Below are 25,742 nucleotides of genomic sequence, written 5' to 3'. Positions count from 1 at the left end.
TGGTGCACTGGAGGCGGGGTTGGATCTCATCGTCGATGATAGAAGGCTCCCAAGATATGGGAAGTGGTGGATCTGGATGACTGGGGGGGCAGTGCTGTGCAGTGAGGACAGGCTGGTGGAGGACCTTTGTCTTACTGATGTTTAGTGTAAGATCCATGCTTTCTTACGCCTCAGTAGATACGTTGACTATGTCCTGGAGTTCAGCCTCTGTATGTGCGCAGACGTAGGCATCGTCCGCGTACTGTAGCTCGACGACAGAGGTCGGGGTGGTCTTGGATCCGCCCTGGAGACAGCGCAGGTTGAACAGGTTTCCCACTGGTTCTGTAGTTTAGTTCCACTCCAGCTTGTTGACTGTGAGGTGGAGAATGGCGGCGAAAAAGATTGAGAAGGGGGTTGGGGCGATGATGCAGCCCTGTTTGACCCCAGTCCAGACGTGAATTGGGTCTGTGATGGATCCGTTGGTAAGGATCGCGGCCTGCATGTCGTCGTGGAGCAGGCGGAGGATGGTGACGAACTTTTGGGGGCATCCGAAACGGAGGAGGACGCTCCATAGACCCTCGCGGTTGACAGTGTCAAAGGCCTTTGTAAGGTCGAAGAAGGCCAAGTATAAGGGCTGCCGCTGTTCCCTGCATTTTTCCTGTAGCTGTCGCGCTGCAAAAATCATGGCCGTTGTGCTCCGTAGGGGACGAAATCCGCATTGTTACTCCGGGAGGAGCTCCTCGGCCACGGGAAGAAGTTGGTTGAGGAGGACTCTAGCGATGACTTTCCCAATGGCTGATAGCAGGGAGATTCCTCTGTAGTTGCCGCAGTCGGACTTGTCCCCTTTTTTAAAGATACCATGTTGATGTTTGACACTTTTTGCTCTACTTTTCCAATTGGTTAAATGATGCCTAATATTTTACATAAATGTATAGATTTATTATAAATGGATCCATTATGGTGTTAGTGCAATACTCTGAGATCTGACACTAGCTATTTGCAGGACATGTTGTTTAATTTATTTTGGAAACCCGGTTGAGCTTACTTCGTATGTGGAGGATTATATTGCATATAGAGTTTCACACGCATCAAACAAGCAGGAAACATTCAGGCCTCTCATTATCAACGTTTCTCAAAAGTTTCAAGGCATTATAGATACACATATATAACTGACTTAACAAACAAAGAACTTGTTTTATATAGCACCCCATCACATCCATAGGATGTCTTGAAGTGCTTCATAGCCAATGAATTGTTTTTGAGAACAGACAGTAATGGTTTGGAAGCAAATGTACACAGTAAGGCATCAGAAACAGAAAATAGGAAGAATAATTAGTTAATCTGTTTTTGGAAGGAATGATGACCAGAACACCAGGAGAATTTCCTGCTCTCTTTTGAATAGTGTCAAGCAATCGTTTACATCAATCTGATCAGGCAGACAGGGCCTTAGTTTAAAGACACCGCTTTAAGGAGAGCATGCCAGGGATCTCAGAGATGCAGTCATCGTGACCATCTTTAAAAAAGGGGACAAGTCCGACTGCGGCAACTACAGAGGAATCTCCCTGCTATCAGCCACTGGGAAAGTCGTCGCTAGAGTCCTCCTCAACCGTCTTCTTCCCGTGGCCGAGGAGCTCCTCCCGGAGTCACAGTGTGGATTTCATCCCCTACAGGGCACAACGGACATTGTGCGCCAGTGCAGCCTTCGGCCGCCTGAGAAAAAGAATTTTGAAAACCAGGTCCTCCAAGCTCATGGTCTACAGGGCTGTAGTAATACCTGCTCTCCTGTATGGCTCAGAGACATGGACCATGTACAGTAGACACCACAAGTTGCTGGAGAAATATCACCAACGATGTCTCCGCAAGATCCTACAAATCCCCTGGGAGGACAGGCGCACCAACATCAGTGTCCTCATTCAGGCTAACGTCCCCAGCATTGAAGCACTGACCACACTCGATCAGCTCCACTGGGCAGGCCACATAGTTCGCATGCCAGACACGAGATTCCCAAAGCAAGTGCTCTACTCGGAGCTCCTTCATGGCAGACGAGCCAAAGGTGGGCAGCGGAAACGCTACAAGGACACCCTCAAAGTCTCCCTAATAAAGTGCAACATCCCCACTGACACCTGGGAGTCCCTGGCCCATGACCGCCCTAAGTGGAGGAAGTGCAGCCGAGTGGGCCCTGAGCACCTCGAGTCTCAACGTCGAGAGCATGCAGAAATCAAGCGCAGGCAGCAGAAAGAGCGTGCAGCAAACCAGTCCCACCCACCCTTTCCCTCAACGACTATCTGTCTCACCTGTGACAGAGTCTGTGGCTCTCATATTGGACTGTTCAGCCGCCAAAAAACTCACTTCAGGAGTGGAAGCAAGTCTTCCTCGATTCTGAGGGACTGCCTCTGATGATGATGACAGGTAGACAGGGCCTTAATTTAAAGACACTTCTGACAATGCAGTACTCCACCAGTACTGAGCTGAAGTGTCAGCATAGAATTATGCGTTCAACTCCACAATCTTCTCACTGCTATCAGAGACAAGCTGAGAGTAGGACAATCTGTCTTTTGGACGAGACATTAAACCGAGGCCCCATCCACTCTCACAGATCGCCGTAAAAGATCCTATGGCACTCTTCAAAGAAGAGCATGGGAGTTCTCCTGGTGTCCTGGCCAACACTTATCCCTCAACTAACATCACCAAAAGATTATCTGGTTATTATCACATTGCTGTTTGTGGAACCTTGCCGTGTGTAAGTTGGCTGTTGCATTTCCCGGCATTATAACAGCGACTACTCCTCAAAAGTACTTCATTGGCTGTGAAGCACTTTGGAACGGCCTGAGGTCATGAAAGGCACTATATAAATGCAAGTTTTTCCTTTCTTATTTTTTATTTTTCCTGCCAATTTTTTCTCGACTTTCCTGAAGATGTTGACTTCTTCATTGGTTGTGTTTCCTTCCAGTCTATGTTGAGTTTTTTTCAACGATGGTATTATAATTAATTTTAGCTTACCTGCGTTAAGAAGGTTTGGGTTAAGAAGGTTAAGTTTGGGTTACCACTCATGATTGCTATTCAGTAACACCCTGCTAGATGACTAGTATATGGATATCAGGTGAAGCTGTGATACACTCATGGCTAAATGGCCTACCAACAGTCACCGTCAAGGAGCACACATGAAACATCAGCACTTGGGTAAGATACTGGAGTGGTCTTTATGGCAGCAAAGAAGATGGGAGAAAACTGACTGAGAAAAAAAATATCTACTAAATAATGAGATCCAATGATGCAGTTTGGGTCAAAATGTATCAGTATGTTCCAAAAACTCTGATTGTATCATGTATTACATTGCAACACAATGACAAAGCCATTCCAAATATCGCCCTCCTCATTGATCAAAATAATACTTGCTGTTTCAACATGTCCAGAAAAGTAAAACCAAAGGGCATGGCCTGCTCTGGAAGGTGGTATATTCAAATCTAGTCTGCGGATACAATATTTGAGTGAGCAAGTGACACCCTACGGAGGTGGTGTAAGTAGTTTGTATGGATTTATTCAAATGAAAATGAGATAGATTTACTTCAGAAAATAACATTTTGGGATAGAGTATACAAGTATTTTGAGACATGATGTGTGGTGAGCGTAGTGTGTTTGGGAGGTAAAAAGGTGACTTTGGACCAATGTTTTCTTGTGTCATGTCTGGGTCTGTTCCAATTGATTATTTGCTGGGATTAGTCAGCGATTCCATTATCGTTGTGTTATGCGACTACCAGGATGGTGAAAGGCCAACTAGATGGACCGGGGTCTTATTTCCGTCTAGCAATTCCTATATTAGCACTTCTTTTTTTTTTTAAAAGGTCTAAGTTCTCCACACTGTGAGTTGGTGATCTTGGCTGGGCCATCAACAGAGGGACCGGACAAAGATAAGATGGGAAGGAAAGAAAGAAAAGAACTTCTGTAGCATTTCATCACATCCACAGGATGCTTGACAACCGATGGATTACTTGGGGAGGAAGTGATCGGGAAGTCACCCAAATTGCTCCTCTGACCAGATGGCCGAAAAGTGATCTATGGAGAAGCCTGCAGTTGAATCACTATCCACTCTTTTAGCCTGTGAATGATGTAGAACTTGGCGGTAATAATACCAAAGAACACAAACCCATCTGGCAAACTTGGCCAGGCTGTGTGGTAAGTGTCCAGTCACAAAGTACACACACAGAATTGAAGATTTGTAGCTGAGAAAGTGGGGTACAAGGTGTAACAGAGTCTCACGTTTTTGCACTGCATTGAACTGATGACTGCAATCCCACAATTGTGTGAGACCACCCTATAATAACTCCTTCATCCATATGCTACTATTTAAAGCGCACTTCAGCCAATCAATTAATTGTTTTTTTTAAAAAAAACACTTAGCTTCACCTTGGAATTAAGCTTTGAATGAAATCCACTGTGCCCTATAATCTACTACTTATGGATTTAATACTCATAATTAAATAGAGCATGTCGTAAGATGATTCACTTCACAGCGAATTAACCTTAATTGCCTGCACAGCTGCAGTTTTGACTCGTATTTAGAGATGTTTTACAGCAGTTCCATTTTGATGTCCCTTGTTTGTTTAAAACATGATTATGTGTTCTGTATTCCCAAGCCCCTCCCCTCACCACACACATGCATTCCTCCATTTTTCTTTAAACCAAATGTTCTATTTCTTTCCACACTCATTGCCACACACTATTCCCAACCAAGAGAGTAACCAGCCTAAGAGAACAGACCTCAATGGATGATTCTCTTATCGCTCTGTGAAGAAGCATCTTCTTTTCAACAACCCAGCTCGATACAAAAACATTTAACATGCATGTGACTGTGATGTAATGATCTGGTAGACCAACAACCTCGTACATCACCTCGTCATATAAACATTCAGTCCCTTTGGACTCACAGTGTTGTACCACTCTGGTCTGGATTTCACACCCGTATAATGCTAGCAGGATCAACAGGGTCCTGGAATGCAAGACCCCCATCTCACTCTTTGTCTCTGAGTAAAAGAAAGCCAAAGTCAGCCATCTCGGGTGACTCCTGAATGTCACCAGTGGCTCAGTGGGTAATACCCTCACCTCTGAGTCAGAAGGTTGTGGGTTCAAGTCCCATTCCAGAGATTTGAGCACAAAAATATAGTCTGACACTGAGGTAGTGCTGCACTGTTGGAGAGTGCCGTCTTTCAGATGAGATGGTAAACTGAGGCCCCGTCTGTTCTCTCGGGTGGAAGTAAAGGATCCCATGGCACTATTCAAAGAAGAGCAGGGGAGTTATCCCTGATGTCCTGGCCAATATTTATCCTTCAATCAACATCACTAAAACAGATTATCTGATCATTATCACATCGCTGTTTGTGGGAGCTTGCTGTGTGCAAATTAGCTGCTGCGTTTCCCACATTATAACAGTGACTGCAATTTAAAAAGTACTTTATTGGCTGTAAAGTGCTTTCAGATGTCCGGTGATCATGAAAGGTGCTATATAAATGCAAGTCTTTCTTTTTTTTTTCATATACAATATTGGGATCCCCATACATCATCATCATCATAGGCGGTCTCTCGAAACGAGGATGACTTGCTTCCACGCCAAAAAAAAAGATGAGTTCACAGGTGTTTCGAATGAAGAACCCGAACTACATCCTCAAGGGTGGAAGATGCCTGTGCTTGGATTTTTTTAACGTGTGGTGGCCGTTGCACACCAGCCACCACACGGGCTTGACAGAGCTAGGTCTTGGTCCAGTGGCAAGGTCCAGTCCAAGGCAACTGGAGACCTGCTGTGCTTCACGGACTTAATCGCAGTGTGGGCTGGTCCATGCTGCCCCTGGGCCCCTGGCCCTGAACTCACGCCTCCCCCAGGCCCCGATCACATCCCTCCACAGTCTCTCACAACTCCTTTGTCCCGATCTCGCCGCTCCTGTTGCATCTGCCCACGCCCCAATCACCGACCTGGACCTTGCTGATGTCACTCTTCGCTGCCATTGCCCTGCTGCACCAGCTCGTGCTATACCTTGTAGTGGCATGCCTCCTTGTACATATACAGTATTCAGATTACCATACATATTCACTCCCCGTCCCCATACCCGTCATTGGCTGCCCCATACGCCCAGCCTCGTGACACCCCGCAACCGCCCCCCACCCCCCCCGCCAACAGTCCTGTCATTGGTCTCCCATCTCCGCGGTGCCCCGCCCCCACATTCCTGTCATTGGTTGTCCAATACGCCTATCTTCGTGGCGCCCCGCCATCCCACACCAAGTGGTAAGCGAATAGACTCTTCATTACCCGATTGGATGAATCTTGACTGCCAGTCAAACGGCCTATTATCCCCATGTACGATTATTTAAAAAACTAATAAACAAAAACGTTCAAAGAATTTTTTTTAAATTGGATGATTTTTCTCTGGGGTTGCTCGCAGCAGTGTCCCAGAAATTAATCTTTAATTCATGGAGACTCTAGGGAAATCCTGGCGGGTTGACAATCCTGCTGCTAAATCCGCCTCCCTTTATCTCAGCTGCAGAATCGTTGGGCCAGTTTGTTTTTTGTAAGTCCCTGAATCTGGATTTATTCATGTAAATGTTCACCGACACTGATCTCCTGCAATTGAAATTGAACCAAGGCAGACATGAAAGCAGTTCTATTTTCATGGGGTTCAAGAGCTGCCAATGGTGGGTCTCCAATTAAACCTCAAAGCAAGGAACCAGAGCCTCTACTTTTTAGCTATGAGAATTTCCCATCTCGGTTTTGCTTCAGCAGCAGAAAGAAAGATAAAAGGGGAGAGCAGCTTATGGTTGCTTGCAGGCCTCTGCCTGAGCACTGCTCCCTCGGGACCATTTCTATAATGTAAAAATGCCACATGGTGCCTCTGTTACTGCATGAGCCTGAATTTTCTCAGTTACTGACTGTATTGTTACAGCAACTCAATCAGGGGGAGGGGAAAATGGCTGGATACAGACACACAAAACAAATCACCCAACACTGAACATGGTGCTGACTTGGAGCTGGTCCTTGCATGAAAACCTACCCTTATGAGCATCAGCCATGAATGACATATTTGTTGACAACTGGCAGCTGGTTAATGAATGTGGATTTCACATTGACATAACATCACACAAGCGCCCATAGCCTTTGGGCGAACCTATTGCATCCCTTGCTGACACTGCAGTGCTCGGCAAAAATGTTGACATGTTAACGGTCTGTGAACCTCATAATGAAGTACATAGTCATTGAGACTTAAATAAAAACCGAAAAGTACTGGAAATACTCAGCACCTCAGGAAGCAGCTGTGGTGAGAGAAACAGAGCTCGCGTTTCATCAGAGCTGGTAGCAGTTAGAGATGCAATGGTTTTTAAGCAAGTGCAGGGCAGGGAAAGGGGGAAGGGGGAAAGAACGAAAGGGAAGGTCTGTGATAGGCTGGGTGGCAGAAATGATGAAATGATAGACTGGATGATGGTGCAAGGCAGGAGGGAGTAGTAATGGGACAAGAAAAGATGGGTCGAGAGGAACTGCAAATGGCAACGGCAGAAACATTCCCAGCGGCTGCTGTCTGGAAAAAAATGGGTGCAATGGTTATGATCTGAAATTGTTGAACTCAATGTTGGAAGAAATCAGGCTGTTCCTGTCCATTATTTGCTGATGCTTCAGTTTTTCCATCTTGTCAGATATTATCAAAAGAATTTTGATCATCCATTCCCATGGTAGCTGTGCTACATTCTCCCCCAAAGCCGCTAATGGCATTTTCCAGTTGACCCCCCTCTTCAATTTGGAGTAATGACTACTTGGGTGAAATACTGACCAATTCCTCATCACCTGAAAGCACTCAAAAAGACACCAGTTGCCCGGGAACACATCTTGGTGCCTCATTTCCATAGCTGTGATGTGCCTGCTGCAGCCGTAGGCTCAGCTCTGTCTATCCAGAAACTCCTGTTCCACCGTAAAAGGAATAAAGGCCTCCTTTGCCGGGTCTCTGCCCCCTTTTTCCTGACCTGTACATCCAGGCAAGTGTCAGGAAAATCCAATATTTTTATACTAAGTTCCAATATGTTGCCATTAGTTTCACCAGATCAGCGATATCTCTCCAATATCAGCTTGAGGTCTCAGACAAGGCTTAAGGACTGGTGGTAATTAGTTAAGTCTACCTCAGACAACATTGCCTCTCCTCTGGAGAAGCACAGAGTTGCATGCTACATCTTGCTGGACAACAGAGAGTTATCTAAAATGTAAGACCAACCCAATGACTTGACAAAATTGGACGACAAGAAAGATTGCCTGCCTTGACAGCATAGGTATTCACACCAGAGAAGCCCGATCTGCTTGCCCAGTTTCTCTGCTTTAATTGTTCTTATAAATAGTTGCTGCCCCTTCCAAGTGGAACGCTGTACACAGTGTGTCTGTCCACAAGCAGGTTTCAGTGTTGAGCCCCATGAGCAACAGGTCGTTGTTGCCACATGCTTACATACCATCAGCATTTCACACTGGCTTCAGCGTTTGTAAGGCACTGTCCGCTTGTCAGCACCTGCTGGCAGAAAGAGGCATGAGAATTGAACTTCCCGTGAGGTCAGAGCAGAATGCTTTTGAAATGTCTTCTATGCATCCATGAGATGTGTTCGCATGGACAATCACGTGACTCCGATGTTGGTCCTGACCAAGTAGAACAACAGCCGTTTAAGGCCTTGTCAGTTCAGGTCAGCTCCTCCTCAAAGTATAACATTCTTGCTATTGAGGGAGTGCAGCGAAGGTTCACAAGACTGATTCCCGGGATGGCAGAACTGACATATGGAGAAAGACTGGATCGACTAGGCTTATATTCACTGGAATTTAGAAGAATGAGAGGGGATCTCATAGAAACATATAAAATTCTGATGGGACTGGACAGGTTAGATGCAGGAAGAATGTTCCCAATGTTGTGGAAGTCCTGAAACAGGGGACACAGTCTAAGGATAAGGGGTAAGCCATTTAGGACCGAGATGAGGAGAAACTTTTTCACCCAGAGAATTGTGAACCTGGCTACGATCAGATAGGTAAAAATGGCATCATCATCATAGGCAGTCCCTCGGAATCGAGGAAGACTTGCTTCCACGCTAAAAATGAGTCTTTAGGTGGCTGAACAGTCCAATACGAGAACCACAGTCCCTGTCACAGGTGGGACAGATAGTCGTTGAACCAAGTAAAGGTAGCCCCCTGAGCTGGACAATGGAGGACAGGCTTTGGAGGAGGGTGATTTGGTTGACTATGTCAAAGGCTGCAGGCGGATAATGCTCCACAGTCACAGAGAATATCATTTGTGAGTTTGGTTAAGGCTGTTTCAGTGCTGTGGAAGATGTGGAGACATGTTTAGAGTGATTCAACCAGTGGGTTGTGGGAGAGATGGACTTGGATTTGGGATGTGACACCATGTTCAAGGAAAGGACCATTGTAAATGGGCCCATAGTTTGCAAGGACAGATGGGTGGTGGTGTGTTTTTTGAGGAAGGTGATAAGGACAGTTGTTTTAAAATAAACGGGGACAGTACCTGAGGAGACGGAACAACTTACTGTGTCAGCTAGCATGGGGATCAGGAAGGGAAGGTGGATGGTCAGCATTTTAGTGAGAATGGGGTTGAAAGGAGCAAGAGCTGTTTTTCATGGCCCAATTGAGCTTTGAAAGGATGCAAGGTGACAAGAGAGAACCCAGAGACGGAGATTCAAGAAAATGGTGGGTGGTCGTTTGGTTTGGTGATCAAGGGAAAGCGGGGATAGGCTGCAGAGGCAATTGAACAGGTGGATCGTCCCTAGCTTTGGTGGATAAAGAAGTCCATGAGCTCTTCACAATTGTTAAAAATGAGGATCGAGAGGGATTTAAGGAGTGGAGAAATTAAAAGGGATACTAACTGAGGCATCAGCTGATGACAACAATGAGCTTTACTTGAGTTATGAGCAATTAAACAATACTGATTCAGTTCCTGTTCGCTGCGTTTAACAAGGTGCAAGTAAAGTGTTGATCTGGGATTTCCATTACATGTTATTGCCTTTCTTGTCCACCAGGGGATGCTAATGTAAAACACACACAATCCATCAAAACGCTGTTTCCAATTATAGTCCCTTTACTGTCATTTGCCAAGTATTCATTTTTTCTCTTGTTGCTTCAAAACCTTATTATTTCTCTATAAATAAAATCTTATTTCCCTGTGAAAAGAAGTACTTGAGGAAGTGCCTTTTTAAAGCCAATTGCCAGGGATTTTGAGACCATTATTCTATTACTAATGGGTGATTTGAGGGCCCCTTCACTGCTTAGGCTGTGGGTATTTTATAAATCAGCTGCACTGCAACCAGCTCCCACAGCTTCCCATTCTAAAGAGCAAGAAGTAAATTTAGACCCTTGTGATGGTTACATTAGTGTGGTTTTCAGGGCAGACCCGGCAGAGAGCATCATCCCTCTTGATTTCTTTGCCCCCAGTTTGCTTGTGTTTGCAACAGTAATACTGCAAATTGTAATGCGGGCTTCAGATGTGCTCTGATATCCAATGTGCACTGTGAATAGATTATTAATAATTCAGTAGGTACAAAGGCTGGAATCCCACAACACGTTGATCAGCATTGATGAGCTGAGAGGACATGGCAGGGGAAGGAGCGGGTGGGACACGATAAGGGACACTAGAGAAAGATGCAGGTTCCGTGTTTGGCCAGGACAAAGAAGTCAATGATCTCTTTGCACTTGTTGTTAGAGGTAAGGATGGAGGGGCAGGGGAGAAAGAAAAACTTCCATTTATATAGTGCCTTTCTTGACCACTGGACATCCCAAAGTGCTTTACAATCAATTAAGTACTTTTTGAAGTGTGAATCACTGTTGTAATGTAGAAAATGCAGCAGCCAATTTGCACACAGTAAGCTCCCACAAATAGCAATGTGGTAATGACCAGATAATCTGTTTTGTTATGTTGATTGAGGGATAAATATTGGCCAGGACACCAGGGGATAACTCCGCTGCTCTTCTTCGAAAAAGTGCTATCTTCCTGAGGGAGGAGACAGGGCCTCGGTTTAATGTCTCAACCAAAAGACAGCACCTCCGACAGTGCTGCACTGGAGTGGCAGCCTAGATTTTTGCATTCAAGACTCTGGAGTGGGACTTGAACTCTGAACCTTCTGACTCAGAGGTGTGCATGCTACCCACTGAGCCACAGCTGACAGTGACACTGAGGGAAAATTTAAGGAAACTGATGGTGGTGGAGAAAAGAAGCCAGAGGTTATCTTTGCTCTCCAGGAAAATCCTTGAGTTGTGGGCAGTTTTGTCCGTGGAGAGTGAGGCCCAATAGTGCTTGATATGGTCAAACCAGATCTGGTGATGGATGGCTAAACCAATGTTGTGTCAGATACACTTGAGTTTATGACCTTTGGGCTTGACAGAGCAAGGATGGGTGCCATACTAGAGGGAACAATCACTCTGGGGAAAAGGGTGCCAAAGGTTGGGGTGGAGAATGCCTCAGCAAATCAACAGCTGGAGAAGTATCACGGAAAATGAAAGGCTAGGCAGTTGGCAGAAAGAAGCATAAATGGTCATTTTAAACGTGAAGAAATGCATGTTTGCTGCAATCTTTCCTGACACTGGAACAGACAAGTGAGCTCTATGTCAAAGTTGACAATATCCAGCCATTAACTGCTGCCTTTATGTGTAGCCTATGCAGCTGTAAACTTCAGTTACTGTATCAGTGTTTCAAATTATCTTTTAAAATTGGTATTTTGGCAAGATGAACATTTAGCAACTTTGCACTGTCAGAAAAGAAAAACAGGCTTGTATTTATATAGCGCCTCTCATGACCACCGGACATCTCAAAGCGTTGTACAGCCAATGAAGTAGTGTAGTCACTGTTGTCAGGGTAAGGAAAAAGTCTGGCTAAATTTAACATTTGTTGCAGTGTTAAATATAGTGAAGCTCAACTCTCGGAAGTATAATGTAGAGATTCTATGAAAGTCACTAAAATAAATAGAATAACACAGCCACTGAAAGTAAATTGCGATACTTTCCTGTAATTAGCTTATCTGTGGATATGGCAGATTAAGAAACCATTTACAACTCCTTGAGCAATGAATTTATTTCTTCCCGGTCTCCCACTAATTGATTCTATGACAGAAAGCAAGACATACAGCACAGAAGGAGTCCGTTCGATCCATTGTTCCTGTGCCGGCTCTTTGATAGAGCTATTAATCTCACTCCCCTGATCTTTCCCCATAACTATTTTGGTTAAACTATAATTCAAGTGCCCATTAAAGGGGCACTAAAACCAACAAATTAAACTTTTGACCGTAAACAAATCAAATTAAAATTTGGTTGTCAGGGGTGATGGTGCACTCCAGTCCCTCCGGCGCCTATCTCTCTCGGAAGGCCGTGAGCGTACCGGTGGACATCGCGTGCTCCATCTCCAGGGACACCCTGGCTCGGGTGTAACCGCGGAAGAGAGGCAGGCAGTCGGGCTGAATGACCCCCTCGACCGCCCGCTGCCTGGACCGGTTAATAGCCACCTTGGGCTCTTTCCCCATAGCCCTGCAAATTATTCCACAAGTGCAGCTCTCTGGTACCTGGAGCAAGCGGGCATTCTTCATGTGACCTGAAGACAGTAAGTGACAGCAGTTGAATCACGAGGAGAGCCCCACAGCAGAGCTCAATCCTGTCCTCACACAGGTCATTTCCCAATCGGGGTCAATGAGTAACAATCAGGAGCAGGAACCCTGACTGATTTCTTCCCTCTTCCCTTCATTAGCCCGGGGACGTGGCGTCATTTGTAAGGCTCCCACTGGCTGAACCTGGCTAACTGGATGGGCAATGCACCCATTGGGGTTTGAACCGAGCACCTTCCTAGCTGGTATGACCCTGGATCACACCACAAGGGCATTGACACCAACCACTGGGGCAGCCCAACATTGTTTAAAAAGAAAATCAGAAACAACATTGGAAAGATTCCCTAGACAATGCACCCACTGCAAACTCTTCACACAATAAAAACTAATTAATATGGTGCAATTTTCTATGCTTAGAATCATACAGCACGGAAGGGAACTATTTAGCCCATCATGCCTATGCCGGCTCTTTGAAAGAGCGATCCAATTAGCCGCACTCCCCAGCTCTTTCCTCATAGCCATGCAAATGTTTTCCTTTTCAAGTGCTTATCCAATCCTTTTTGCAAATTACTATTGAATCTGCTTCCACCGCCCCTTCAGGCAGTGCGTTCCAGATCATAATAACTCGCTGTGTAAATAAATCATCTCCCCTTTGCCAATTATCTTAAATGCACAACCCAGAGTTCCTGTTTAAGACCTGCTCCATGTCCTAATTCTCACTTTCACTAATAATTCAGCCCCCGCCCCCTTGCTTTCCGCGGTACCTGTTATTTACCCATCAGTCTTACCCGTAGAAAGCAATGCTGTAGCAAACTAGACGGCTTAATGACTGGGGAATGAGCTCCCAAAGTTTGAAATTCAAGAGTGTGGAGGATCGATATGTGCCTTAAATGGATTATAACCCTTTCCCCGAACGCCAGGAAAATTAATTTAATTTTGAACACAAACCGGCGGGTGTGTGCGCCATATAAATAATCCGAAGTAACGGCGCACAAACAATAAGGCTCCCGGGCCCTTATACAGGAGGAAGCAAACCTCAGAAAATTCCAACTGCAAAATGCACAGCAGCATTTTCTTAAAGAAACAGGTGCATCTGAATTTCGATTTCAGACTGACTCGCATTTGAAACATTCACACCATTCCCTTTCGTGTGATCACAGAATAGTCTGACCACAGGGAAAGAAGCATTCAGTAACAGGCACACTGATTAAAAGCGAGGGACCAGTCATGCAAGTGATAACCTCCTACCCCCCGGAGCGTCTGCCCTCCTCATAGAGTTTCAGGCTGTGCCTCTCTCAAGGACAAGTAATGACCACTGAACTCAGGAATCCCGCACTTCGGGATTTACAACAAAGGGGAAACGGTCAGCGCTAAATAACTCTGGACTGGTAGATTTCGCTAAATAAAATGTGTTTTGTTTTAAATCACTGAAGAGGGGTCAATAACGGGGGGGGGGGGGGGCATACATTTAAAGTAGTTGGTAGAAGGATTAGAGGGGAGATGAGGACATTTTGTTTCACCCAGAGGGTGGTGGGGGTCTGGAACTCACTGCCTGAAAGGGTGATAGAGGCAGAAACGCTCATCACAATTAAAAAGTACTTGGATGTGCACTTAAAGTGCAGTAACCTACAGGGCTACAGACCTAGTGCTGGAAGGTGGGATTAGGCTGGGTGGCTCTTTTTCAACAGGCGTGAACACGATGGGCCGAATGGCCTCTTTCTGTGCCGTAATTTTTCTATGATTTATTCACAAGTGTCATAGGATTGCACTGCACAGAAGGAGGCCATTCGATCCATTGTTCCTGTGCCAGCTCTTTGAAAGAGCGATCCAATTAGTCCCATTCCCCTGCTTTTTCCCCATAATGACAGAAAAGAAAGACTTGCATTTATATAGCGCCTTTCATGACCATCGGACGCCTCAAAGTGCTTTACAGCCAATGAAGTACTTTTGGAGTGTAGTCACTGTTGGAATGTAGGAAACGCGGCAGCAAATTTGGGTACAGCAAGCTCCCACAAACGGCACTATGATAATGACCAGATAATCTGTTTTTGTTACTTTGATTGAGGAAAAAATATTGGCCAGGATACCGGGGATAACTCCCCTGCTCTTCTTCAAAATAGTGCCATGGGAGCAGACGGGCCTCAGTTGAACGTCTCATCCAAAAGACGGCACCTCCGACAATACAGCACACCTTCAGCACTGCACTGGAGTGTCAGCCGAGATTTATGTGCTCAAGTCCCTGGAAACCCACAACCTTCTGACTCAGAGGCGATTGTGCTACCCACTGAGCCAGGCTGACCCTGCAATTGTTTTTCAAGTACATATCGAATTCCCTTTTTGAAAGCTAATACTGAATCTGCTTCCACCACTCGTTCAGGCAGTGCTAACACCAACCGCACCAATTGAATAGAATGAAATATCTGCTTACAGGTAATTGAGGTGGTGAAATGGTTAATAAAGCTGTGGGAATAAGTGATACAATTTAGTGCAAGCTTTCCCCACACGTGATAAAGCGCAGGCTGAGTAGAACAGGGGAGCCCAGCCCTATGAGTGAGTGAGTGAGCGGCTCTGTACAAACCACTGTGTGTGGGTCTACCTGCTTTTAATTCTGTTTGCCTTCAGTTTGATTGGGCCCCGCGGGCAAAGCCTGTGGAGCAACTTGCAGCATCATTGGGCGACAACCACAAATCCACTCCTGAGGAGGAGAGCGAGCGAGAGAAGCTAAAGTTCTTTGTTACGAGTATCGATTTCAAGGAACCAGTTGCACTTTGCTGGTGCCTTGTGGTTGCATTGTGAAGCCGCCATCCTGCCCGGAATGGAGAGGGACTCGGTGGACAAGTGCCGTGTGCTGTGATACAGTTTGTTGGGGATACATCTCGCTGTTGGTCAGACACAAGGTGGTCTGTATCCCGTCCACGATCCGCAAGATTTCCCTTCTCTCCCGAGAGGAATGCGCTACTCGCCTTGAGAAAGAGAGAGAGAAAAAAAACACAATTACAAACCAGTTGACACCACGGTGTTAAAAAAAATCTTATTGAGCGAGCGACCAGACCGGAAATCTGAAGCATTGCGCTGGCGGCCAGGAAGCCTCTTTAAACGCCCAGGCTGGGATTGAGAGACGGGACAATTGTGGCGGATTTATTGAAGTCTCTTTTTTCGTTTTTTTCCCCTAAATTCGGATTGCAGCCAGCGGGAGACTTTCATTATTGGCCCGGCGAGTTGGTGAGCTGCCACCCTCCCAAAAAAAACAAGCCATTGAGCGGGCGGGGAAGTTGCTGGTTACTGACTCGGGGGTGGGCAACATGAGTTGGAGGTAAACCAGGAAGGACGATTTACTTTCAAATCGAGATATTTGCAAAAAAATTTTTTTTTGATATTACAAAAAAAAAATAAGAGGACATGGCTAAAAATTCGGCAGAGGGCTCGAAGGAAGATCTGAGCAAGATCCCGGACGAGGAGTTGGTGAAATGGGGCAAAGCCGAGCTGGTGAGGAGGCTCCGCCAGGCAGAGGCGGACAGGCTGAGCCTGATGCTGGAGCACGGCAACCTGATGAAGGACGTGAACCGCCGGCTCCAGCTCCACCTCCACGAGATCCGCGGCCTCAAGGAGGTCAACCAGCGGCTGCAGGACGACAACCACGAGCTGCGGGAGCTGTGCTGCTTCCTGGACGACGACCGGCAGAAGGGCAAGAAGCTGGCCCGCGAGTGGCAGCGCTTCGGCCGCTTCGCCGCCGGCGTGCTGTGGAAGGAGGTGGGCAGCTCGCAGCGCCAGCTGCGGGAGCTGGAGACCAGGCAGGAGGCGCTGCTCCGCGACAACCTGGAGCTGCAGGAGATCGCGCTGATGCTGGACGCGGAGCGCAGCGGCGCGGGCAGCCGCAGCTCCATCGACAGCCAGACCAGCCTCGGCAACCTGAACGGGGGCTCGGGCACCCGGGACGTGGGGGACGGCAGCAGCACCTCCAGCGCCGGCAGCGCCGGGAGCCCCGACCACCACCACCAGCACCCCACCCACCACAAGGCTGCCGACAAGGGGGCCCCCGTCAAAAGATCCACCGACGACCTTTCGGGACCCCCTCACCACCGGAGCATTCCCAACGGGCTGAACGGTGAGTGCAAAATCCCTTTTGGGATACGTTGGGATTTCTTTGCACAGGATATTGCGATTTGAACACTCCGCCGTTCCCACCCCCCTTTTTAAAGGCACGCACAAAAAAGTTCAGTTGGTTTTGCAATAGTAACTTAGAACGTGGATTATCGAGGCTGAAGTGGCTGGTGACATGAAAAGCTAACGCCTTCCCAATTCAGAACATGTTGACAGCAGCCCACGTGTGTTGGGCTGAAATTGAAGTGTACCTATTAAAGTTGGCAGTTAGGAGGTTGTGCGGTCAGTTAAGTTCACCGATTGAGTGGTTTCCTTGTTGGCGATGTCCTCATTTTCCTTTAACTTCAGAATTTGCACTAAAAATTAATTATCCAATCATTTGAATTAAACTGTATCTCGGTTTCCCTTTCCAAGAAGCCGTTCCCGGATCCACATTTGATTGCATCAATACTGATTTCCTCTCTCTCTCATCACTTTCCAATGTCTCTTTCTCTCATGTGCTTAGAAATAGAGCCGGGAAAGTATGAAAAATAATGTTAGTGAAATTTTTCTCAATCTTCTAAATTCACTTTTTTTTAACATCCTTTTTTTCTTAACCATCCGCCAGCAAAATTGCATTCCCGGTAATCGCATATCTGAAATCCACATGCTCCCATTAATTACAGAGGAAAAAACCGCAGCATTCTCCTATTCTGTGTTGAGAGGAATTTCGGGCCCCAAATTCAGTAATTTCCTGGCATTCCGCATGTCCCTTCACATTCTAGAAACACAATGCACATATTTTGGAAACTGGAATGAAGCAGAAGTCCAAACCACCTCTCTCTATTTGATGGTTTTGTCATTTCCTTTCCATGTCAAAACAGCCAAATCTTTCTTGTAAAATACAAGATTCCAAATTCATGGTGTTGCTTCTCTAACTTCTCTCAATGTGCCCCTGCTCGGTAAACACCGCCCAATGCAACAACTCTTTTACATGTTCAATTTCAGAAACTGCTTTTGTGACCTAAACTCAATCAGGAACAATTCTGTATTATCTTGTTTTAAGGTAACCAACAATGCCTTGAGAGTAACTAATCTATGACTGCTTACTGAATCTTCTATACCATACTCTGTCAATTATGTAGAAGCTTTGAAACAATCAAACATTCACACTTCGATAAACACAATATCTATGTAAAAGTCATTTACTTTAAGAACAAGTGGAATCTATTATAATCTAGTGGATCCATAACCTTACACTTCCCTGATTAGGGTACACCTTTGGTACCAGAACGTTTACAAAGTTGAGTGAATTACATTCTGAATGCACACAATATCATAACAGATCAGTGCAGTATGCTAGTTTGGTTCTGGTTTTGGAGATGGCTGGCTTCAATATTTATAAACTGCCGCAGTTTTGCAATTTATAGGCCCTGGACTGCAATGCGCACTGATGCATGCAATGTTATCATATTGTGGAGTGATATATTCTGACAATACCAGAATAGTTGACTGGGTCTTGAGCATATAGAAAGCAATTAGATGTGATTTCTAGGCACCAGAAGTATTTTTTTTTAAAAGGGACTCCGATAGCTTAGCAAATAAATGCATTGCCTGGCATGATACAAATTGATATAAACCAGGAATGTACCAGTTATGATCTTTGTGTCAGAGGCTGTGCAATAGTGAACTACAATTGACCTCCTTGAACCTGCACTGGGAAAAGGAAAATCCGTGCCAGTTCTGTAACCCGAGTTCCTATTTTTGTATTTCTAAACCTTGGGCACGGACTGAATTGAACTCTGCTGTAATTTTTCCCGACACTTTTTTTCTCCCACCCCTGCAAACTCATAGTTACTGAAAAAAAGAGTAAAATGCCCCAAGGTGCATAACAGGAGCATTATCAAGCAATATTTGACAGAGTCTGAAAAGGAGACAGATGTTAATCCATTAGATTATAATAAATTCCAGTTCTTAAAGTAAATGACTTTTACATAGTTATCATGTTATAGCAGTGTGATGTTTGGATGTGAATTATGTAGTGAAGTTTTGAAACAAATAGCTTGGTATAGAAGATTCAGTTGCCAGTCGTAAACCAGTTACTCTTAAGCATTGTTTGTTATCGTAACGCAAACCTATTCGGACAGGTGACCAAAAGCTTGGTCAAAGGTAGCTTTTGAGGAGAGTCTTAAAGGAGAGAAAGAGGCTTGGGGAGGGAATTCCAGGCCACTGAAGGCACGGTTGCCAATGGTGGAGCGATATTAAAATCGGGTACGTGAGAGGCCAGAATTGGAGGAGCGCAGAGATCTCAGAGGATTGTTGGGCTGGAGGAGGTTATGGAGTTGGGGAAGGGCGAGGCCATAGAGTGGTTTGAAAACAAGGATGAGAATTTTAAAATCGGGGCCTTGCCGAACCGAGAGCCAATGCAGATTTAGCGAGCACCGGGGGTGGTGGGTGAATGGGACTTGGTGCGAGTTAAGATATGGGTGCTGATTTACTGCCTTCCAAGAGTTGAGGAGAAAATTGCGTGGGTCGGTTTCTGAGTACTGCCTATTTCACCTCTTATAAATATTGAGGGCCTGTTGTGGAAGAGGAGAGAAAAAAAAATACGGTAACATTTGTGAACCATTATTGCTGATTCCTAGTTTGGTAAGTCTTGAAGGTTGAATATCACTAACTGTTTCACAGTATTTCTAATATCCCTATTTTGAACGAGCAGTAAGAGTACAAGATGCAGGGAGGATGTTTCCTCAGCTGGGGAGTCGAGAACCAGGGGTCACAGTCTCCGAATAAGGGGTCGGCCGTTTAGGACTGAGATGAGGAGAAATTTCTTCTAAGAGCTGTGAAATTCTCCACCCCAGAGGACTGTGGATGCTCAGTCTTTTGAATAAATTCAAGACCGAGATTGCTAGATTTTTAGATATTAAGGGAATCTAGGGATATGGGGATAGTGCAGGAAAGTGGAGTTGAGGTAGAAAATCAGCCATGATATTGAATGGCGGAGCAGGCTCGAAGGGCCAAATGGCCTACTCCTGTTCCTAGATCTTATGTTCTTATAAGCTTGCTGTGGATTGATTGTAATGTGTGTTTTTTTTTGTAAACATGGAATTTGTCTTTAGTGTTGAATCAAATCTGAGTAGGGTGGCCTATTTACTTAAAAACTGATTCCAATGTCTACTGATTGATTTTATTTACATGGTAGTCAAAAGCAAGGATAAATCAGCATGATTATTTACATTTCTGATGATGGAACTATTATCCAAGCAAAAAGGCTTCACTATGATCTAATCTATCCTGCTTATCCAAGGATTACATTGGGCATCGTCAAGTCCCAATGTATTGGGAAAAGAAACCAAGCTAGTTTTACAGAATTCTACAGAAATGGCTTGTTGCGATGTAGCCACTTTTTTTTTTTAGCAGCAGCCTGGTAGATCTGTACAGCATTTTCTGGACTGCAGATTTAAAAGGAGTGTTGTACTTGATGATGATGATGGAAGTGCATCCGAGAGGGCGCTGAGCACCTCTAGCATCAATGCCAAGAGCATGCAGAAATCAAGCGCAGGCAGTGGAAAGAGCGTGTGGCAAACCAGTCCCACCCACCCCTTCCCTCAACAACTATCTGACCCACCTGTGACAGGGTCTGTGGCTCTCGTATTGGACTGTTCATCCACCAAAGAACTCACTTCAGGAGTGGAAGTAAGTCTTCCTCCATTCCGAGGGACTGCCTATGATGGATGTGCTTGGGTTTATAGTGTTCCATTGAAACCGCCAAAGCTGCTGGCCTCAAGACTTGGCGAGGGTTGGTCGACTCTGGTAGATTTGTGTTGACTCAACAGCCACGGAATCCACTGGATGTTGCAATTTGCATCAATGCAGCTGTTATATTTACTGACTTTTTTTTTTCTTTTTTGGAAATTCGTAGCCAATCGTTCCAATTCTTTGTCAAATCACAAACGCCAGAGGTCACCTTGGGCCCATTCAAGGATCACTCTGCGCCAATGCTCTTAGCCAAAAGGCCTAGAGCCACTGCACCGTTCCTGGAAGTACTGCAATACCAGGTTCGTGCCATGGAGGTGGATGGGTCAGGTCCCCCACACACCTCCGTGGAGGTGGATGGGTCAAGCCACCCCACCCACCTTAGTCCCACGCAGGTTGACAGATGATCGCAATTAGGTGATGGCAGCAGGACTTCCCAGGTGAGCTCCCAACCATTGTGTTGTCAAGTAGGTGCCCTTTGAATTGAGAAGGATAGCTGGTAGAATCTGACAAGTAAGCTGCGTTAGCACACTAACCTGTGCAGTTGGGAAACTGGCGGAAAGAGTTGTGTAAATGGCTGTGGGTGGTGGCTTGGAGGACTGGAAAAGGCTGCTCCCTAATTGATGGATTTTGCATCAATCAAGAATCAACTTCCTCCAGGCCTAGTAAAGAAATTAAACTTTTGTGTTTTCATCCTATAACAGTGGGCGCGAGGGGTGAATTGGAGGGGGGGAACGCGAGGGGTGAATTGGGGGGGGGGGGGAAGAAGGGTGGATTGGGGAGACTGGAAGAAAGAGATGGTGGGGGACTGGAGGAGAATGAATGAAGGAAGGCTAGGGACAGGAGGTGCAAAAGAAAGATTTCTCAAATGATCGCGTTGACTTATCACCCCAAAAATCTGCTTGTGTATTTCGTCAATTGTACGGTTTTTAAGAAATTGAGTTAATTTCATTCAATCCCATACTTTGGAAATAAAAGTCCTGGTACTGGGAAAGTTAAGGGGGAACCAGTGTCAAAAATGGCATTTTTCCCATTTCCTGTACCAGGTATGTTTCATAGATTACATCATTTATTAACTGGAAGGAATATATTAAAATTGTGGGTAGGAGGAATGTGGTCAGTCAGGTTTGCAGCAGGAATTTAGATGGTAAGCAAGTGGAATGTAAAAAAAAAACTTATCTATTCACCTGCTTGAATCTATTGGCATCCGGTGACCTCGACATGCACCTGCAGCAGGTGTGCACAAAGTCTGCTGAACTCTTTTACTGTTGCACCAGTGTTTCTTGGCTTGAAAATAATTTTTGCTTATCAACAAAATATTTGAATTAAAAGTCTTGTCTGAACTTAGTTATACACTGAATTATAGATATAGAAAATTTTGATGTGTTCGACATATTTTGAAATTTGAAGATGCTAAAGGGTAAATTTTAGTCTTCTCTACCCTACTTTATTTTCCACTTGAATTCCTGATATTTGGGTCTGTGGAAAACTCTGTGCCAGGAACACTAGAAGAATTTGGAGGAGCAATTGCCTAGTGCCCTGTTTGGGGCGGTAACTTTTGCGGTAGTGCAAAAGTATTGCCAGGCGCGACTCGAGGGGCTCCGACGTGAACTTCTGGCTTAGCCCTCCAGGAAAGAAGTGGAGCTTTAACTCGAGCGCTACTACTTCTGTTGGAGCGCTGAAGCTGGAAGAGGGGCGGGGGTGTTGGCGGTGCCCAATGTCGAGGTAAAGGTAAGGACCATCGCTGCAGACTCTGCATTGAAACGAGGTCCCTAGTCGCCGACGGCAGTGGCAGTCCGCTACGATCAGTCCCAAGCACTCGAGCAGAGTGCAGGGCTGATCAATCACGGCCTAAGAAGATGCTGAAAAATGGGTGCGAGGGATTAAGATTTTTTTTAAATTCACACAACCATCACCTTTAAATACCACTCCCCAAGTGCCCGGCCTCCCTAACAACGCCTTCTGCAGCTGTCTGTGCTTTTGCCCGGTGATGTTGCAGGGGACGGAAGTGGAAGCGAAGTTCAGGTCCGGGGCTATGCGCAGGACAATGACGTCACTATCTCCAGGTGCAGGAGATCGTGGTGCTCGGGGTTACTGCCACCGCAAACCTCGATGGAAATTTCACAGACATCGGTGCACTCGCCGCGCCCGGCTGCAAAGCCGGTAGCGCCCTGTTATCGCCCATCTGGAGGCACAAAGAAGGCCAATTTCTAGGCCTTTACCTCTTGCGTTGTCAAAGAATTGACACACTGTTTTTAAATTTACAAATGCATTTAAATTTGGCGGCATTGATGGGCAAAAACCAGGTCACACGTCGCAATTAATGGGTCCCTCCTTCAACTGGGCCATAAGAATTGACCTCTGGTTCCAAGGGCTGAGAGTAAAGGAGAAAAATAAGTTGGGTTCCTGTTTCTGATGTCTAGCTGGTAACTCAGCTTAGACATTGCCAGAGGTTTGCCTTGGCTTACCTTAACTGTCCCATATTGTCTCGGGTCAAGGCATGAAGAATGGCTACTTGGGTAAGATACCATCATAGGCAGTCCCTCGAATCGAGGATGACTTGCTTTCATGTCAAAACGTTCACGGGTGTTTCAATGAAGGACCTAAAATTCCAGGTCTGAACTAAATCTTGAAGGGTGGAAGATTCTTGTGCTTGGATTTTTTTAACATGTGGTGACTGTTGCACACCAGCCACCACACGGGCTTGATAGAGCTAGGTCTTGGCCCAGTAGCAAGATGACCCAAGACTGCTGGAGACCAGTTCTGCTGCACGGACCTAGTGCGCGCACATATTGCAGTGTGGGCTGGCTCGTAGTGCCCCTGGGCCCTCGCCTTTTCTGGGCCCTGAACCCACGCCTCTCCTGGGCCCTGATCACGTCCCTCTACAATCTACCAGAGGACTGCTGGCACGTGTAGATCCCTAAATGACCATGTGCAAGTGCCTTCAGGAGTGGAAGGTGGACATTTGTGGAGGCAGGAATTTTCAAAATTAGGTTTGGATTGGGTCGACCAAGACATCTGTTCCTTGCTTTGGTTTGCAGTTACCCAGACCAAATCCAAATAATTTTTGCTACATTTGGAGAAACACAGCTCTGAACTGGCTCCTGCCAAGTTGCAAATAGCAAAAATGGGAGCTTTGTGAACTGGAGTGATGTGATCCTCTTCCATCTGTTTCTGACTCTGAACATAAGTCTTGTAACAACAACGTGCACTTGTATTGTGCCTGTAACTTAATAAAACCTTCCCAGGCTCTTCGTGTAGGAAGAAGGGACCAAGCAATAGTAGAAGAATTAGGAGAGTTGACCAAAAGAACAGTCATAAAGAGAGATTTTTTAGGAGGCTTTTAGAAAGAAAGGCTTGTATTAATATAATGCCTTTCACAATCACTGGACATCCCAAAGCGCTTTACAGGCAATTGAGTATTTTTAAAGTATAGTCACTGTTATGTAGGAAACATGGCAGCCGATTTTGCGCACAGCATGCTCCCACAAACATCAATATGATAATGACCAGATTTTTTTTCGTGATGTCGATGACTGATAAATATTGGTCAGGACACCGGGGATAACTCCCCTGCTCTTCTTTGTTTACATCCATCTGAGAGCAGTTGGGGGCCTTGCCTCATCCAAAAAACAGCATCTCCGACAGTGCAGCACTCCCTCAGCACTGCACTGGAGTCTCCTTAGATTTTTATGCTCCAGTCTCTGGAGTGGGACACTTAAGGTGGGAAGAGAAGTAATAAGGCAAGAGGGAGAGAGTACCAGACAGTTTTAATTTTTTTTTAAACTACATTTATCATGTGCCTTTTACATCGCAAATTACTTTTGAAGTGCAGCCATTTTTGTGTGTAGGCTGATATGGCAGTCAATTTGCACATGGCAAGGTTCCACAAATAGCGAATGAATGGTGCTTTCTCTTTGGTAGTGTTGGTTGAGGGAGGAATATTGGACAAGAGGATGGAGGGATTTGTAAATAAGAATTTTGACTTTGGAGCTTTTGGGTGAACCGGGAGATGAAGGCAGCAATGACAGGGATGATGGGCGAGTTGGACCTAGTGTGGAGCCGGAGGGGGAAGTGCAGATGTCTTTTAGATGAGTTGGAGTTTGTATGCGGTGTAACCTGGGAACCAGTGAATAGGCAATGGGAAAATCCTGCACTGAAGATGTAGGCACAGAGACGTGCAATGTTGCGTGGCGGCCACGACTTGCGTGAGATCACCAGCGGCAGGTCGGAGCCACAAGGTGAGCGGCCCCTGGACAGTGTGGCGGCGTACCACTTCAGGGAGCAGTGCGAGCTGGTGCAAGAGGGCGACGACAGTGAAGAGTGCGATTGGATTGGACGTCACCAAGGTCCAGGTTGGTGATTGGAGTGTGGGCAGATACAGCAGGAGCAGCAAGGTCGGGGTGCAGGAGTGGTGAGAGATTGCACAGCGATGTGATTGGAACCCAGGAGAAGTGAGAGTTCGGGGCCCAGAAGAGGCGATTGCCCTGGGGCAGCATGGGCCACCCCACACTGCAATATGTATGTACACTAGGTCCATGCAGCAGAGCTGGTCTCCAGTCGTCTTGCCACTGGGCCAAGACCTAGCTCTGTCAAGCCCACGTGTGGCTGTTGTGCAACGGCCACCACACTTATTTTTTTAAAAATTAATTAATTTAAAAAAATCCATGCACTGGCATCTTCCACCCTTCATGTAGTTTGGGACCTGGAATATCAGGTCCTTCTTTGAAACACTTGTGAACTCATCCCTTTTTGGTGTGGAAGCAAGTCATCCTCGATACGAGGGACCGCCGAAGAAGTGGTGGACATGTGATCTTACTGATGGATAGTGGACGGGTTTGAAGCTTTGCCCCCGGGTGAGCAGGTGGCCAAGATTGTGCACTGTCTGGTTAAACTTGAGTGAGGAGCCAGAGAAGGGGATGGAGTTGGGGGCAAGGATACGGAGTTCAGGACGTGGATTGGCTGTCTTCAGTTTTCTCAATGTTATATTGGAGACAGTTTCGCCAAACCCATGACTTAGTGTCAGACAGTCAGTCTGGCAACATGGCTGACCTCCCACTCCCACTCCGGGCTTGCTGCACCCTCTGCTCTGATGTCCTGGTTAGAGCTGCCATTGAATCAGCAACTAGTACTCCATTGTTCTTGAAATTTCTCTCCTTCCTTCAAGATGTGGACTGTTGTTGGGTGCTCTCCCACTGGTTCCAGAAATTCTTCAGTTCCATGCCCACAGTTATTTATATGTACGCCTAGACAGTGAATATTGGCAAACTATTAATCATTTCTGGCCACCAGTGCATATATTTTAGGGGAGTAATAGTTGTAAT

At 45.9% G+C, this 25,742-nt stretch overlaps 1 protein-coding gene across 1 annotated transcript in view; it reads left to right on the top strand.

Annotated features, from left to right (window-relative positions):
• Window positions 1-15,981: 15,981 nt before the first annotated feature.
• The window catches only part of LOC139262376 (coiled-coil domain-containing protein 85C-like), a 249,274-nt gene continuing 239,513 nt past the window's right edge, over window positions 15,982-25,742 (top strand). The window contains exon 1 of the mRNA XM_070877564.1: window positions 15,982-16,687. Within this exon, the coding sequence (XP_070733665.1) occupies window positions 15,982-16,687 (706 nt within the window). The remainder of the gene's footprint in view (window positions 16,688-25,742) is intronic.

This window comes from Pristiophorus japonicus, chromosome 4 (genome assembly GCF_044704955.1).
Source record: "Pristiophorus japonicus isolate sPriJap1 chromosome 4, sPriJap1.hap1, whole genome shotgun sequence".
NCBI lineage: Eukaryota > Metazoa > Chordata > Chondrichthyes > Pristiophoridae > Pristiophorus > Pristiophorus japonicus.
This window is presented reverse-complemented; position numbering and strand designations above follow the sequence as displayed.